General features: G+C 46.3%; 2 protein-coding genes across 2 annotated transcripts; both read right to left on the bottom strand.

Moving 5' to 3' along the window:
* Positions 1-2098: 2098 nt before the first annotated feature.
* Positions 2099-15636, bottom strand: POFUT2 (protein O-fucosyltransferase 2). The gene is made up of 10 exons (XM_054172498.1): positions 15470-15636; positions 14663-14913; positions 13886-14030; positions 13449-13559; positions 10842-10908; positions 7612-7737; positions 6868-7048; positions 5932-6055; positions 5487-5671; positions 2099-3244 (listed from the first exon to the last, which is right to left on the bottom strand). The coding sequence occupies exons 1-9, from the start codon at positions 15634-15636 to the stop codon at positions 5518-5520; spliced, it is 1326 nt and encodes a 441-aa protein (XP_054028473.1). The 3' UTR covers positions 2099-3244; positions 5487-5517.
* Positions 15637-15706: 70 nt separating this feature from the next.
* YBEY (ybeY metalloendoribonuclease) lies at positions 15707-17519 on the bottom strand. Its single transcript, XM_009900462.2, has 3 exons — positions 17166-17519; positions 15988-16056; positions 15707-15815 (listed from the first exon to the last, which is right to left on the bottom strand). The coding sequence occupies exons 1-3, from the start codon at positions 17502-17504 to the stop codon at positions 15729-15731; spliced, it is 495 nt and encodes a 164-aa protein (XP_009898764.2). The 5' UTR covers positions 17505-17519; the 3' UTR covers positions 15707-15728.
* Between the last annotated feature and the right edge of the window lie 60 nt (positions 17520-17579).

The raw sequence follows: 17579 nt of genomic DNA, 5'->3' as shown, positions 1-17579 counted from the left end.
CAGCCAGCTGAACCAGCCCCTGGGGTGGTTCCATACCATACAACACTATGCCCCTTACGGAAGGGGGGTGCTGGCATGGGTAAAGCAGGTGTTTTGGCACTCTGGCATCAAGTGAGCATGTCATGGTTTATATTACTTGGGTTTATGTATCGTTTCTTGTTAAAGAATCATATGGGGATATGGTTTAGTGGTCAGGGTAGTGTTGGGTTGACAGTTGGACTTGATGATCTTAGAGGTCTTTTCCAACCTTAATGATGCTATGATTTCTATGGGATTCTTTAAGACCAATTAATTTTGGTCTCCAACCAAAATTATTCTATGATTCTTTCTTTTCTCAAAGGACATTGTTCATCAAAGGAGGGAAAATAACCTGCCTCGCTGCCCAACCCTCTGGTTGCAGGTTACAGCTGCTCAGGTCCAGGGTGGATCTGGAGTGCTGTCTCCACCTTGTGACAGAAAGGCTATCCTGGCAGCCAGGGAGCTCAATGACAAAAAAAAGGACATGCCAAATAAAACCCCCTACAGAACAGCCCCCTACAATAGCTGTGCAAGAGACATGATTGCAGCTGTGCTTTGGGTTTTGCTCCCTCTTTAAATCTTCCTCTGTGGAAAGGAGTGGGAGCAGACACAAAACACGTGATGTTTATCCTTGAAGGTGGAGAGAAAACCCACTGCAGTGGATATTCTTGCATCTCACAGAACTTTTGCTTTTCTTATTTGAGCATATGACAAGTTTGAGGAACATGTCTTATTCCACTGTACAATGAGAGAGAACTAATCCTGCAAGTCCATCTACTCTAAAAATAGAATGTAACAGCATTACTGCCAGGCAGATAAATCTTCTAAGCTCTCCTGTGCAATGGGATAAGGATGTCTGCTGTTCAATTAATTGCTCTGCAACAGAGAAAGCAGCAAACAGTAGTTGAACAGCAGCAAATACAGAATTAGTGTGATAGATGTTATGGTGCAGAGTGCTAGTGGAAGGGGACTGTGCCTGTTTCTAAACACTTTTATTGTTAGTGCCAAAACCAAGGGTAGTCTTGTCTCAAGATCTTAGAGACTTAAGAAGAAAACCCCACCCTTTCATCCACTGCTGTCACCTTTCCAGCTTTTTATTGTGATGACAGGGATTCAGGAGAGGGGATGTTGCTGGAAACCCTTGACCTTGGGAATTGTCATCCTGCTCTCATCTCTTTCTAATCCCCATTTTCTACTTGAGCCAGTAGATCTCTCTGATCTACTTGCACGTGAACTTGTCCTCTGCTGCCTTTGACTTTTTCAGAAAGGCTGAGACAGCACTGCTGGTAGCTCTGCCATTCCTCTGGGGGTCCTGTCCCAGGGCTGCTCAGCTCCTGGCGTGTGAGGTTGTGCCTTACACCCAAACAGCTTCTTGTGGCTGGCTGTGCCTGCAGCTTCCTGTGCTGTTGCTGTGCCTCTCATAAAGGCCTGGCTATGCCTTCCCTGTGGCCTCTTTCACATACTGAAAGACAACAGTCTTCCTCCCCTCATGCCATGGACTCCTGCTTCCTCTGGACTCTCTCCTGTTTGTCTGGGTCTCTCCTGACCTTGAGATGTACCAGGTGCACTTGGTCTCCCAGTACCAAGAAAAGTAAGAGTGGCTGCATGTTCTAATGCAGCACCTCAGAGGAGAAATGATAAACCCTTGTCAGGGCATGCAGGTTTTGTGCAAGTTTCTCCTACACTGGAGTTCAATGCTGGGAAGCCAAGAGAAATGGGCAGAAAGAAGTAAGAAGAATGGACACATCAATCACAGAAAATGCTACAAAGCTTTGTATTTTTTTTAATGAGGTATACATTACATGTAAAATGCCACCATAGCTTTCCATGGTGCACAGGCTGAATAGGAACATTTGACTTGGTGGGAAAAGGCACTGCTTTGAAATGTTGGACTTCCTACTTTCTTACCAGAGAGGCTCAACTGCTGCATGGAGATAAACAAGTGGTAAGAACAGGAGAGCTTCTGCTTCTACTGCCTTCACAACTTCACAGAGGATTGTAGGTACTTCTACACCAGCCAAGAAAAAAGAGCAAGTGAAAGGTCTGCTAGCAGTGAGGTAATGTGGTAAAACTGACTGCATTTTCCCTCTTTGAAATTTGTCTCCTGGTGCACTTTGGAAAAGGGTTTCTCCTGCCTAACAGAGCCATGCAAACCCACAGGGCAAAAGCCCCACAGCACAGGGGAGCAGAATGCTTCCCAGCAGCAAATTCTAAATACTCCTGCAACAGCCAGGAGTAGTATTCACACAGAACCCTCCTCAAACAGGAGCTGCTCTTTCCCTCTGGCTGGTGGTGCAGTGTGGAGCCCTTTTCCAGGAGCCAGCCACCTCCATCAGAGCACAGCCAACCTCACCTCCATGGTTCCTGACTGCCAAGGCTCACAAACACTATCTATGATTGTCCTCAGTTTGCTCCCTTAGACAAATGGGATGACCCATTTAACTTCTGTGGAAACTTGGAAGGTCTCTTGGCATGCTCCCTAGCAAAGCACCACTGTTGCTGAACTGACTGACTGGGTGATCCCAAAAGTGTGCTGACCTTGGCATCAGTCCAGCTGAACAGGCCTTTGGGAGGACAATAAGGGGGAAAAAATATTTCCTTTGTGAAGGTACAGCACAAGAAGAAACAAACCCTTTCTTTTACCACCCTACAAGCCCCATTTCTGTGCTTCTCTCAGCACAGACCCGCTGACTGCTATTAGAAGCAGTGGTGTTCAGGTAGAAATACCATCTCTTATCAAGCTCTGATTGCATCAGACAATGTGAATGTTCATGAATTACTATTTGAAAAGAGAAGGTTTCCCCAAGGAATGGCAGAGTTTATGCATAATCTGCAGCTCATGTAGTGCAGGTTACAAACCAAGGTGTATTTTTTCGCTATAAGAAAGGCAAACACTGAACCAAAAGTATAGAAATGCAGTACAGACCACAGCTGTGTTACATTTACGACAGTCTGAATTGCTCCTTCCCTTCCTCAGAACTCCAAAGAAAGTCTGTGTGGCAGGTATGCTTGTCCTGATAACACTAACAACTTACGGGTGAGTGAGTCCTGGCAACAAGCAAGACCCCCCTCAGTTACTGAGGAGCCTCAGTCCAGAAAGGTTTCAACTGAGTTACCATGTATGACCACGAGCCTCAATCCAGCTTGGGCATATACGAAATGGAGTCCTGCTGGGGGCCACTTTGAGTCCTCCCTGGAGCAGCAGGTCTGTGCCATGAGGTTCTCCCTGTGGCAAGGACATCCACCATGAATACTCCCTGGAGATTAGTGCCCTCACTTTAACTGGTGAATGAAAGCATACTATGGATCCTCCACCTTCCTCCCCCCACTGAAACCATAAAGCTTTTAGGTCTCCCTTGCAGTACTGCTGTCTATACCTGGTTTTGCTGTTGTTCCATAGCTAAGTGTGGGCTAACTCTGGTGGCACCTTAACTCATTTAAGAACTATATGGACACTTGTTTTTTTTTGCTTCATCTCTAGTGGTTGGTGGTTTTGTTCTGTGACAGTTGTCTTTGGCATTGTCAGCAAGATGTCACTTGAGGAGTTACTGTTACAGAGGGAAGGGCACGCCCCTTCTCCCCCAGGTATGGTGACAAGATCCTGATGCAATTGTGTAGAGGACAGAGGAATAGCAGGGAAATTTTAAAACCAGAAAGAATAAGGGCCTAATCTGTGCCATCTTATCTGCCTGTTTGGTATCTGTGCAAGAATATTACAATCATACAAGGTGGCTGGGAAAAGACAACCTTGTGCAGTCCCCAGTGACTGAGTATCTGAAAAGGGAATTGGAACAGGAACAGGAGCAGGCTCGGACAGTTATTGGAAAAAGCAATTGAGGTTATGCCAGCAGGAGTGAAACATTACCCCCCCCCAATCCCAGTGTTCTCCAAGTAGATAAACTGATTGCTTACTCTGATTGGGATGGAGTTATTTGGGGACATTCAGATGACAGTGAAGAAGAGGAAGAAACTGTAGAAGACATGATGGTGTGACTTGTTAAAAACTGAAGGGACCACAGGCCCTCAAGGAGGCAACCCTTGCACTGTGGAGCATACAACACCAGGGATGAAACAGAATTTTGTTGAGTGAATAGGAAGCCTCAGGATTTGGGGGACCCTGAGTTTCCCTTATGGAAGGACCAGGTGTGTCCAATGTATTACTGCTTGAGTGGCTTACTGGGCAGGGGGAAAAGATTTGAAGGAGCACAGAGAAACAGTACTGATTGGTGTGAAGGGATTATTTGGTTTATTCAAGTCATGCAATCAGCAGGGATGGAATGGACTACCTATGGCTGCCCCTATAGATCCAGGACACCTTGGACCTTTTGGAACTAGCAGAAGTGTTGAGCTGCTTGAGGGTAGGAGAGCTCTGGACAGGCTGGATTGATGGGCTGATCTCAGTTATATGAGGTTTAACAAGGCCAAGGGCCAGGCCCAGCACTTGGGTCACAACCACCCCGTGCAATGCTACAGGCTTGGGGCAGAATGGCTGGAAAGCTGCCTGGCAGAAAAGAATCTTGGGGTGCTGGTGAACATGAGCCAGCAGCATCCTGGCCTGTATCAAGAATAGTGTGGCCAGCAGGACCAGGAAAATGACTGTCCCCCTCTGCTGAGTATAGATGAGGCCACACGTCGGGTACTGTGTTCAGTTCAAGGGTCCCCACAACAAGAAAGACACTGAGATGCTGGAGAAGATCCAGAGAAGGGCAACAAAGCTGGTGAAGGATATGGAGAACAGGTCTTACAAGGAGCAGCTGTGGAACCTGGGGTTATTTAACCTGGAGAAGAGAAGGCTGAGGGGAGACCTCATTGCTCTCCTGAAAGGAGGTTGTAGCAAGGTGGGGGTCAGTCTCTTCTCCCTAGCATCAAGTGATGGGACAAGAGAAAACGGCCTCAAGTTCCACCAGGGGAGGTTTAGATTGGCTATTAGGAAAAATATCTTTACTGAAAGAGTGTCAGGCATTGGAACAGGCTGCCCAGGGAACTGGTAGAGTCACTGTCCCTGGAGAGGTTCACAAATGATGTAGACATGGCACTTGCATATATGATTTAGTGGTCAGGGTAGTGTTGGGTTGACAGTTGGACTTGATGATCTTAGAGGTCTTTTCCAACCTTAGTGATGTCATGATTTCCCTCAGGAGCAGCTCGGTTAGAAGGAACATAGTTCTGCTGGCAGGTATGTCTCAAGCCAACAAGAGTTGTGCCACACAGTTTCAGGACAAAGTTTGGCCTTTCAAGTCTCATTTGCAGTGTCTGGTATTGCCCTCTAATTCTTGCCCTTTAATTCTGAGCACTGGATCCCAGGCTGACTTCTTTTTTCTTGCTCAATGCCTAAGTTGATGAATATTGCTTCAAACCCCAAATGTCAGGTAAACACTGAGAAGAGGGTAAAGGACTGAATTGTAGTTTGGTCAAAGGCAGCTATTTCCCCAGTTTTTCATTTTGTGGGGGTTTTTTTTTGAGCTCACCAGTATTGAAGTCCTTGGATTTCTCTATAGTTTAGTACACAATTTTCCAGTGAGTTGGTTGCTCACAGTTTTTCTCTTTTTCACCACAAAATCGGTTGTAAGTTGTTTTGGGGTCAAATCCCAGGATCTCCCTTTCCTCATGGATCCTGAAGGAAAATGTTGAAACTGAGGTGCCTATAAAATACCTGGGGGTTGGGGGGAACAACAAAACAAACAAACAAGTCTGTGAAGAAGGTGAGGTTTTAAAATACAAGTCACTGATTTTGGTCCAATGCATTTCAGTGTTCACTGAAATGACATGATAATGAAAGGATCAACTTTTATATGTGTCTCAGCCATATCATTTCATAGAGGATTTATAAACAGTGATATCTGGGTTCAAAACAATATTCAGTTTTGTGACAGTAGGACTTTAGCTGCTCAAAGGAAAAGTCAAATTTGCTACCTTGCATGTGCACAGATCCACTGGTCAATCACAGCCAAACCCCCATCTTTGTAGAGTTCTAGCTCCTCCCAAGAGGGTTCAAACCTCACCATTTCAGGCAGCAGTTCCTTGAGTAATTCAATCTCTGAAAAAAAAAAAGGAAAGAGGCAAATTTTTGTTATAAAGAGCAACCTGATGCTGCTATGAAGCATGTTTAAGGGTGAACAGTTATAAAGCAAGTGAAACCAAAACCTCCCTACACAGTTTACAAAATGCTTGCCAAGTATCAGTACCAGAAGGAAGATGTGGTGTGGAAGGATGCGGTTGTCAAAGGAGTGGGGAAGCCTGCAAGGGGTGGAACAGATGCTACCACTACCCTTGGTGTCTAATCCTACAGGGTAGGTGTGCCAAGAGGCCTTTCTTGACAGCAAACTTCCATTAGTTACCACAGTTGCCACTCCCTGCAGGTTATTCTCATGTCAGACCTTGAAACATAATCCCAGATACTAGTAGGAGGGAAGTGCAGCCCTGGAGGGAAGGAACCCCACCTTTGGGGGTTTCTAATCCTTGGCCACACACAGCCAGGTCTGGTCCACCCCAGTCTGGTACTGGGGGCAGCTAAGGGGAAGGCTGGGTGGGAAAATTCAGGGCATGCTTCCCACCAAAGGTCTCTGAAATGATTGAAGTAGGGTGGAAGAAAGAGGAGGCAGAGAATGAAAAGGCAAATGCAATTCCCAATTTCCCATTGTAGAGACAATCAAACCTCCCTTGGAAAACACCAAAGGAACTGTTTGATATCACCTAATTAAGCTGGAAGGAAACAGCTGCCCAATCCATTTCACTTCTCCATTCAAGGATGCAGACAGATGAACTTGGAGTCACTTATGAAAGCAAAGTGGCAACTGCTGCACTCATTGCCAAAAGTGTCATCCATTTAGGACTGATAAATCTGCCTACCCTCCTCAACAGCATCAGTGGCTACAAAAACCTTTTCAAGTTTATTCATCTCCAAGAGGCTGCGGATTTTCTTTACTGCTCCTTGCAGGGAAGGTACATCTTCTCTATGACCCCAAATGAAGTCTTTCCTTCTGAGATGAACCCCAAGGTATGGACCACCTAGAGCTGTGCCCATCTTAACCTAAGAGAGAAAGATCAATGAAGTTTAAATCTTGAGAGCAGCACTACTCACTCATACTGAAAAAGCCTGAATGCATGGCCTGTGGATATGGCACTGAATTACACTAGCTGCAGAAAGTAATTTTAAGGTAGGGATTGGTAGTATTTTGGAAAACTTATTGCAACATTTTGATCTTGGGTGGCCTGCACCATACAAGAGAAACTATGAAATATTTGTAAGGGAAATATGCTGGTTTTGATGAACTCCACAGGTGGCAGCTGCAGCTGAACTTTGCACACACAGATGATGCTGAATACTAGAATAAACCCAAGTTTCCTTCAGTGAAACAAGGCTAACAGAAATCTGGCACCCAGAACCAGTCAGCCATATCTCAGCAGACTCCATTAACTGAAGTCACACTGGGTTAAGAGGGTACAGTAGGAACATGTCCATCCACATGGATCTGAGCAGGGAGAGCTCTTTCACATGTAACTTCCAATATTCCCTGCAGTGTACAGCCAGGAGTAATTATTATTATTATTTGTGTACTTTTGTTACAGGAAACAGACTGTTAACAATTCTACCTTCATCTGTGTCCAGTCCTCCTTGTAGTGAGTCCTGTCTGCCTCATCAGTGGATTGCAGATACTTGCTTCTAAACTCGTCTCCCACTACGCGGAGGTGTTTAGCAAACACCATGCTCCGACGGGTCTGTGGGAATAAGAGCAGATGCTGACTCAGAAAAAGGGAGAGTGAAAATTGACTGAACAGAGACAGTTTGACATACACACAGCTTCCAGGAAGCTCTGATGCATCAACGCAGCACTGCAAGCAATAGTTTCTAACCTTTCATCTGAGCTTTAAGTGCTTAATCCTAATCATTCCAGCATTTTTAACTGGCATACCCACCTGGCCCTGCAATACATAGGTGCACAGAGTAGCTGTGCACACAACAGAGCACATAATACACCAAAATTAAACACTCTAGCAATATATCTCATCTTTGGAAACAAAAGCTGGGCAAAGACCTTAGCTTGCAAAAAAAGTAAAGCCTGCTTTAAAGAAATCATGTGTCCAGCCACAGACACTCCAATCAGATTCAGTGGAGAAGTGCCAAAAAAAGGAGTCAACCCCTTCACCTGTAGATAACCTCTTTGTGATGCATATGTCACAAAACCATTTCTCTGATTTCCAACACTCTCTCTTCCCTCAGCACAGTGGAGCTCACAGTGGAAGCAGTTTGCTATACAATGGAGATGCCAGGGAGAGCATTACTGGTACTCCAAGACAGCCACATTGTCTCTTTGCCATGCTCTAGCAGACAGGCAAGAACCAGAATGTGACAGTCTTTTTTTTATCTTAGAGCAGCTACTTTTTCATATGCCAAGCTCACTGTGGCTGAACTGGTTCCTCCCTTGTATCATTCAGTAAGACACAGAACAATTTAGTTTTCTCTAAGATCCATAATGCTGGTACTTGAACATCCATTCCCCTCTAAATAGTCAATGGAAGTACAAAGCCTGCTCTTTTGGCATCTTTGAAGAGACCAGCACTGGCTTTCTAAGCAAAATCCTCCTGCAAAATGTTTCTATCAAGGGAGGATGCCCACTCTATCTGCCGCAGAATGCTGCAGGTCAGAGACCTTTTCCTTCCTTTTCATAATAGCCAACGCAACACAATCCTGCTGAGCCCAGTCACTGGGCACCTCACCCAAGATGTGATGAACATAGTATGCCCAAGGGGCAGCAAATGTTGTGTACACAACCTATGGCAGTGCAGTGCTGGGAATGACAAGAAACAATTCTATGCTTGTGTCAAACACCCCTAAACTTCATCCTGATGGATTGTGTGACTGCCAGGTCATGTTAGGCACCCAGGCGTTATGCTGTGACAACTTCTTCCTGGGCACAAAGCACCCTTCTGACAGGAGCTGCTCTGGATGCACACTCTGCACAGCACATGTCAAAGAGAAAGCAGGGGAATATGTGAACCTCCACTGGCAGATTTTACAAACTGGATGCTCTCTGTACTTGGTTATCTGCATTTTTAAAGTGTACGTTTCAAATCTGCACATGTGATATTGTCACCCTTTCAACTACCTCCAGGTTTCTAGGTTTTGCTGCTTCTCCCTTTTTGTCTGCAAGGAAACAGAGAAGGGAGAGATGCTTCTTAGAGGTGCATGGAAAAGGACAAGCGGCCCTGGGCCTAAGCTAGAGGAAGGCAACTTCTGTTTGGGTACCCAGCAAAACCAGCCCTGGGACAAGTCCCAGTGAGGTAGGTAAATCTCCAGCTGCAGAGGTATTCCACCTTCAGCTGGGCACAGCCTCGAACCACCAGTTCAGGTTCTGAAAGGCAAACCTTGAGGCAGGACTGCCAAGACACCTCCCCACCTAAATTTTTCTGTGAGTCTACATTTGGGAAAACAAACAAAATCAATATTGGTAATGCTTATTTTTGTGTACATGAACTAAGTTAATGGTACAGATCCTCTAAGTCTTTGAGATTGTTCCCCCCAAGTGATGCAACCAAATGAAAAATTGCTGACTTTTCTAGATTTGTCCTTTAAGAAGTGTTCCTGCTCCCCTATGGATGGTAAAGCACCCAAGTGGTCTGCATGCTACACTGATGCCCTTCAAGGGATGCAACAGCTGCTCCTAAACCATTTCAGGAGTCCTTCCTGCTCTGTAGTCATTCCACCATTAAGAATCCCCAGACAATACCTTTCAGCTTGCAGTGGTAGAAAAGTCTAGATAAAAATGACAGTAATGCAGCTCACTGTGGAATTCCAATCTCATTGGACATCAAAGATTGTTACAGTTTTAAAACTTGAGACAAGAGGGTATTTGTTAGCCATTTGTTATCCAGGTGTTATCCAGAGAGTAATTAAGGAAAAAAACACCACCACCACCAAAAATCAAGCAGGTAGCAAAAGCTGAAAGAGAGAGGAGAATATTTTCCAGAAAGTTTTAAAAATTTTTGAGACAAGTTTAAATTGTTGAGACAATGTTTACAGTGCCACTGTTAAGAAATGTGTGTTATGGATCCATATGGATTTCATGTCTGCTTTTACAGGACTACGAGTCAGAGTCAGAAATGATAAATGGGTTGCATTCCTCTGTTTGGAAAGCCATTATCAATGAAAAATTCATAGTTAGCAAACTACTCTTTGGTCCACTTCTGAAAAATATGCCATATACCAAGTAAATAGCCAAATGCTTTCCAAGATTGAGGTGTATGTAACTTGTCTTGTAATATTGAGTCACATTATCTTCAAATTTTTTATGAAGCACTCCGTATCATGCTCTGTTTTCCTGGGGTTGAACCTTTAACTCTGTCTTAAAGCTTTTCCCCTAGGAATTATTTCACCATAGAATTATTTCACCCTTTGTGTGGGGTCTCCCAAAGTGTTCAGTGTTGCAACCCATGAGAATTTTACCCTTGAAGCCAGTGGGGAGATGGGTAAGGCAACACTGAGCACTTTTGGGAGTACTTTGGAAAAGACTGATCTTGAGGCTGACTAGGGCAGCAAACTGCACAAAGGCAGGTCCCTTCTGATGGCAGATGAGTTGCATAGGGAAGGTCCTTCTAAGCACCATGCCTTGCAGCATTGAGTCTTTATGGACATCAGGACTAATTCCTGCATTGTATTAATCCTTAGCAGCCTGAAGCCCATCTTTAGCATACACTACTGAAACACAAAACGCAAGTTATTGTCAGGAAAAGAAATCTGAGGCAAGTATGAAACATGTATCAGTTACTGAATTTTTATCAGTATCAAGGAGAAAGGCTAGAGAAGCTAACTGGAAAATACTCACATTCCAATAATCTTTCCCTCCGTAGTGGTCATGAAGAAGGTTTTCAGCTCTGTCTAACATCACTGACCTATTAAAAATTGTAAAACTGAGTGCAGTTCCCTTAGGAATAGAATTTACATCATGATGTTTCTTTACACAGTTGCCAGGACAAAGCACATACTATGATCTGTTTGCAAAGGGAGCACGGGGAAAGAGAGGGACAGGCTGCTAATCTGTTCTGTATACAGCTAGCTGTCACCCATAGGCTGTTGGGGAGAGGAGGGAACTATGCCACTCTGAGTTCCATCTCTCTTCATTAATAATGGTACTCTTAATTCTGACAGTTAAACATAAACAAGCATTAACAATTCCTCACACAGTGTTCAGAGTAGTTGCTGCTGGAGAAATGAGATTGCCAACAGAGAGAGTGAGCCAAATTGGAGAAGCAACCTATGAGAGGATGCTGTCTTGGAGTACACAAGAGCCTCTTGGAGGAAGCACAAGAAATGCTCACAAAAGCGAAACAAGAGGACGTGTGGAGTAAAAATGTCCTGTGGTAAAGTAACAGCCCAAAGAACACTTGGACAGTATAAAAATGCATGTCAGCAACAAAGTATGGATTTTAAAATGAAAGTGGTTTACTAACATGAACAGAGTCTGTTCTTTTCATAAACACACAGGTCAGGATGGTGTACTGGAAGCATACCTGCACTATCCAAGTGTTAGGAAGCAGAAGTGATTTTTTGGGAATTGTGTACTGGAAACACAACTGCACTATCCAAGTTTTAAGAACTTGGGTTTTTAGGGTTTTGAACATCCAAGAGCACAGGGGGTGCAGGGTTAGTTTGTGCTCTGAGCACAATGAACACGAGAGCGCACACAGAGAAATGCTTCTGGCGAAAGAGGACAAAATCATTATCTGGACCTTCTACTAAAATGAGAGGAAGCAAATAACTAACAACTTTAGATTATCACTGCTGATACTCAGTGGACACTTGCACATAAAGCTACAAATTATCTGGAAAACAGACTAGACTGTGATGGTGTTGAAGCATTTAACAGAAAGCCTGGAGGTTTACCAGATGGATAGTATCTGTCTAGCAGGAAGACTCCTGTAAGTGACTACATCTGAAGAGTTGTAACACAGTACTGGGACCATACAACAGATTGTCTGGCCAGAATGGCATCTTGGGAGATCAGAGAGGCCATGGTGCACAAATCACCACAGCCACTGGAGATTTCAACTATTCCCAGGCAGCTTGGCCAAGTCACTGGATGTGACTAAGGAACTACAGTTTTAGAGGCTGTCAAAGGCAGTTCCTTAACCAGATGGGCAGGAAGTAGTACCTGACACTGTCTTGCACAGGAGCAAAGCACAGATCAAATCTCACAGTGGAAGTTCTACTCTGTGACAGTGGCCATAAACGTACTCACCTTCAACATCCTGCTGGATCACCAACAGCCAAGAAAAGCTACTGCATTTTCAATCAGTTTCAAAAAGGGGACTATGCAGAAGTAGCGTTCAAGTGAAGAAAACCACAAAGGCTCTTCAACTCCACAGAGTTAAAAAGAATACAACAATAACAAAGGTCAAAAAAAGAATGTGAAGGCCTTTAATTTAAGGACAAATCCTCTTTCCAAAACACAGGAAAAGGAAATTAGAGGCTTAATAAGCACTTAAGAGACAGAAACACCTAACATAAGTTTTTGTAGCCCTGTGCTGGGTGGAGGAGCTGGGAAGATTCACATACCAAAACTACTTCTTACAGGGGAACTCATCCAAGGATGCCTCTCAAACCAAAGCATCCACAGAAATGTCCAGCAATGGAACAGGCAGAGAAAATGAACCAACAGATGATCAACACAAGGCACTATTACCTGCCAAGGAGCTCAAGGATGAAGCAGCTGCACCACTAATGCTGGTATGCAACTCCTTGCTTAGAATTTCAACACAGCAAACGTGCTGTCAGTTTTCTAAAACCACTCTCGTGGTGAAACCGCACGTCAGCTTACCGGGGTCATGCTTCTCCTACAGATTTATTCCCCAAAGTATTCACACATGGTGACTATCTCCTCACCCTGTTCTTCTCTGTACCCCAGCAGCCTCTGCTTTTTTGTTACAGGGTCACAGCTGACCAGAAATACTTGGCTACTGGCATAACCTAAGCATACTCCATCTCTCATGTAAGAGTCCTAGTGCCATCTCAGAGCAGAAAGATGAAACATGCTGCTTGCCTTCTCTAAACCCAGCTCATGCTATTGAGGATATATGTTGCAGGAGACCAGCCACTGCACGTCATGTTCAAAAACATGGGCTTGGGAAACACTGATTTCACTCTGTTCTTTCCTCTTGACTCAGCATCAAAGGGTAAATGAAGGAAAGCTAAACACAAGGTGACGAGAACATTTAGCTACCTCAAAGAATATGGAGGAGCTCAAGGCTATTTCCTCTTAGATTTTTAGCACTGCAGCTCTAACCTAACTTAGAGTTAGGTGTTTCTTACAGTGTACATTCCTTTTGTAATGATTTTAATGAGTGACAACAACTCAGCCTATGAGTTCCCCCTGCGCTTCCCACCTGGCAATGGGTTTGTGAGCCTACAATACAACAATAAGTAGCGAACTCACTGTGCTGAAGTGTTCTTCAAAAGGATGGGAGCCACAATAGAGGCAGATCCTTGGACAGACAGACAAGAGAGATTCAGGCCCCTAGTTTCGTCGTAACCCCAGAACCATCCCCTGAAAGGGAACACAAAGGATTGGCTCACAGGCTTGTATTTAAATTAATGCTACACAGATACAATAACAGAAATGAAGATTGCATATGATGTAAATAAATGAGCCAGCTCTTTTGTACTCTTTTATAACCAACAACTTTCTAAAATCAGATCTTCTAGTCGTGATGTAACAATTTGTTTTTAAAATCTCACCATAAATAATAAAGTGAACCCCAAGTGTCCAGAAATGCATAAACAAAACTACAACCACCACACACATCTATTCTGTTAGAGCAATATATACTAAATACAACTAAAAATATGACTGCAAGGACAGCTAGATGTTACCTGTAGTAGTCCTGTTTGTCTTTGGAGTACATAAGCTGATCAATGCATGGCCTTTCATCTATTTTTTCTTCCCATGCTCCTTCTTTCCATCCTTCTGCGTAGCCTTGTAGGACATAAATCTGCTCAATAAAGGGCCCACCTGACTCTAAGCAGAAGGCAAAGTAAAGCATTTGTGAACATGAAAAGCCACACAATAACGGTATGAACTATCATTACTTGCAGTCAAAAATCTGCTAGAAATGCTAATATTACACTACTCTCTCTCTCTTTCCTTATCAAAAAAGGAAACCCTGTGTGAGACAGAAAAACTAAAAAGGTCAGGGGATGTGACAACCTGCTACTGCCACATGGCTATCTGTGATTTAATGTGCCAAATGGAACTGAATCATGGTGCAAATATAAACTTAAAGCCAACATACTCCACAAAGCATAAGGGTTTTCAGTGCAGTAGGCAGCTGCTCTGTGAAGAATATCTCTAAGAAAATGACAAGTATAAGCCATTCTTTCCCTGAATTTCTGAGTTTCTAAGTGCTTTTTCCTGAAAGGCAGGGGGCAGTGATCCCTTCAGAGCTCTTTGCAGTGTGGCATTTGGTGGCCTTTATTCCTTTGCTGAAGAATCTGTATCGCTGCTGAAGATTGTGGCATTTGGTGATTAGCTCCTCTCTCCACCTTTCATTTTTTCAGTTTCACATTTAAAACCAAAGGCACATGTAAGAATAAACCTGGCAAGAAACCACCTAATTGGTCACCTGTAGAGTTCATGACGCCATACTGTACCTGCAAGAAATTGCTCATACTCAATGACAGGGATGTTCCTGTTAAGGCTTGGGAGATCGAAGAACTCGGACCAGGGGATCCGGACTTGAAGGATGTCAGGGCTCTGCCAGTGATAAAGACGTCCCCAGGGAGGCAGAACTAGCACCCAGTTCTCACTTTTCAGCAAGGTCTTTAGAAGGGAAGCAATGCGAATGTAGACATCTCTGCGGAGGTTGAAGCCTTCAGGGGGATTCACATCATACAGAAGGTATCTGAAGAGAACAAAGTAATATAATCACTTTGGGCAGTTTAAAATGTCGACTTTTTTTTTTTTACCCCACAATCACGTGACACAGCTCTATTGGGACAGAAACCTTCTGTCTCATGCGTTTGTGGTACTTAAGATGATGGAAGGGGACAAAGCAGAGAAGAGCAGAGTACTGCATGCTGCAGGGGCTGGGTGTGCCACGGTATTCTCACAGGCCATCATCAAGCTGCCACATACCAAGAGCCTTTCTTGCAGCAGGGTGGGATGCAGGTGTCTTAAGAAGTGAACCCTCCACGTTTGTACTGAGGATAATGCGGTGTGGTGAGAACGGTGAAACAACTCGGGCACGTTACTGGGGCTGATTGCTGTGAGCAGAATATGAAGGCGGGAGGACGCGTTCAGGAGGGACAGAGAAAAGAGGCCATGCCAACCTCTGCAAAACGTGTGTCCACCAGAAACGAGCGGCCGCAGCGAGCGGGCCCTCGCTGGGCACTGGGGCTGCTGCCCAGGCACGGCCCAGCCGGGCCCCCTGGTGGCTGGGCGGGGGAGCCGCTCCTCACCTGAGGCGCGGCGCGGCGGCCGGAGCGGGCAGCGAGGAGGCAGCATGGCCGGCGCGAAGAGCAGCGGGCGGCGGCTGAGCCGCGATGGGTGGCGGGAGGCCGAACGTAGCCAAAGCCAGCAACAGCAGCAGCGACAGGAGACAACGACCGGGACCTGGCGCCGCCATTCCCGCGCCGCGCCACGTCCGGGGCGGCCCCAGCGGCGGCCCGGCCCCTCGGGGCGGGGAGCGGCGGCCGCGGGGTCCCCGGCGCAGCTTCCTCAGAAGAGGCCCGCGGTCAAGGGCCGGAGGCTGGCACCGGTGAGTCGGTTCAGCTCTTCCAGGATTTCCGCCTCTTTTTGGTACATCTGCGGGAGGAGAGCGCGGGAGAAGCCGCTGTCAGCGCCGCCGCCGGCATCAATGCTTGCCCCAGCCCCACCGAGTTGCCCGCCTGATGTGCCGGGCCCTCAGATTTCCCACCACCGGAGGGGCGAGGAGGGGAGCTCCATCCACCCGGCCGAACACCGCACACCGCCGTACCTGCTGCCACTCGAGTTTCGTGTTGTGCTGGTAGCCAAGCAAATGGCACAAGCCGTGGGCAGCCGTCACCTGTGCAAAGAGGAAAGGACACACGATATGAATTACGAAGGTAACCCCAAAACCAGCAGCTCACTGGCAGAGACAGCACCAGTGCCACAACACGAATCAGGGTCCAAGCTTGCATCGGATCTTTTCCCGTTCTGCAAGAACCAGCAAGGAAAAGTCAGTACTCTACATGCAAAACGGACAGGATAATTGACTCATAGAGTGCTTTGGATTGAAAGGGACCTTTAACTGTCATCTAGTCTGACCCCCTGCAACAATTAGGGGCATCTGCAACTAGATCAGGTTGCTCAGAGTCCCATCCAACCTGACCTTGAACTTTTCCAGGGATGGGCCTTAAACCACCTCTTCAGATGACCTGTACCAACATTTCACGACTCATCATAAAAAATTATTTCTTTGTATCAGTCTAAAACTATTTTAGTTTAAAGCCATTATCCCTTGTCACAACTGGCCCCGATAAAAAGTCTATCCTCATCTTACAGAACACCTTGAAATCCTGAAAAGCCATAGTAAGGTACTCCAGAACCCTAGCTTCTCCAGACTGACCAACCCCAACTCCCTCAGCCTGTCCTCACAGCAGAGGTGTTCCAGACCCCTGATCATTTTTGTGGCCTCTTCTGGACACATTCCAAGAGGTCCATGTCTTTGCTGTGCTCAGGACTCCAGATCTGAACACAGCACCTCAAGTAGGGTCTCACCCTGTAAAGAGAGGTAGAATCCCTTGCCTCGACCTGCTGGCCACATTGCTAGGTATGTAGCTCAGGACAGCATCTGGACTATGAAAGCACATGTCAATCTTTTCATCCACAAGTACCTCCCAAGTTCCTCTACCTGTAACGATGCTGAAGGTTGCCCTGATCCATGTACAGGACCATGCACTTGGCTTTGTTGAACCTCATGAGGTTCACATGGATCTACTTCCCACCAGGCACTGTCCCAACTCATCCACTGAAATAAGTATTATAATCTCTCGAAGTAAGCTGTAAGAACACAGCCTCCTTGTTTAGCCCGGCAAGGCCAGCAAAGCGGCAGCCGCTCCTCCGTTTCTGGGAGGCATCTCCCGGCTGTGCATCCCTGCAGGGCAGGGATCCGCTGCCCACGACGGGGCTCACCGCCAGGACGCTGTCGAAATCCTCGCCGGTGTCGCAGCACTGCTGGTGGATGTACTCCACCCCCAGAAAGATGTCCCCCAGGTTGTACTCGTCGCGGCAGCGCGGCTGTGGCAGCTCCCCCGCCGCCACCCGGTGGAAAGGGAAGGAGAGGACGTCGGTGGGTTCCGGGCACTGCCGATAGGCGCTGTTGAGACGCCGCATCAGCCCATTGCCGGCACAGACCAGGCCCACGTCGAAGCGGGCAGCGCCTAGTGCAGCCCGCAAGGCACACACGGCCCGGCGGAGCGGGGCCCGACGCACCGACACGGCCCGCTGGGCGTTCCGGAGCACCACGCTCATGCCGATGGCGGCGGCGGCGGGATCCCGCCCACTCATTCCTCCCCAGCTGCGCCTGCGCGCCCACCGCCGAGACCC

The sequence above is a fragment of the Dryobates pubescens genome, chromosome 2 (genome assembly GCF_014839835.1).
Source record: "Dryobates pubescens isolate bDryPub1 chromosome 2, bDryPub1.pri, whole genome shotgun sequence".
NCBI lineage: Eukaryota > Metazoa > Chordata > Aves > Piciformes > Picidae > Dryobates > Dryobates pubescens.
This window is presented reverse-complemented; position numbering and strand designations above follow the sequence as displayed.

Excerpts from the sequence above, each read along its gene's own strand:
- POFUT2 (XM_054172498.1), bottom strand. The coding sequence starts at position 15,636 with ATGGCGGCGCCAGGTCCCGGTCGTTGTCTCCTGTCGCTGCTGCTGTTG. Across the intron at positions 6,056-6,867 it reads CACTGATGCTGTTGAGGAGG|AGATTGAATTACTCAAGGAA; the intron begins GTAGGCAGATTT and ends TTTTTTTTTCAG. Across the intron at positions 5,672-5,931 it reads TGGATCTGTGCACATGCAAG|GTATTTTATAGGCACCTCAG; the intron begins GTAGCAAATTTG and ends CCCAACCCCCAG.
- YBEY (XM_009900462.2), bottom strand. The coding sequence starts at position 17,504 with ATGAGCGTGGTGCTCCGGAACGCCCAGCGGGCCGTGTCGGTGCGTCGG. Across the intron at positions 16,057-17,165 it reads ATTTCGACAGCGTCCTGGCG|GTGACGGCTGCCCACGGCTT; the intron begins GTGAGCCCCGTC and ends CTCTTTGCACAG. Across the intron at positions 15,816-15,987 it reads CGAAACTCGAGTGGCAGCAG|ATGTACCAAAAAGAGGCGGA; the intron begins GTACGGCGGTGT and ends CTCCTCCCGCAG.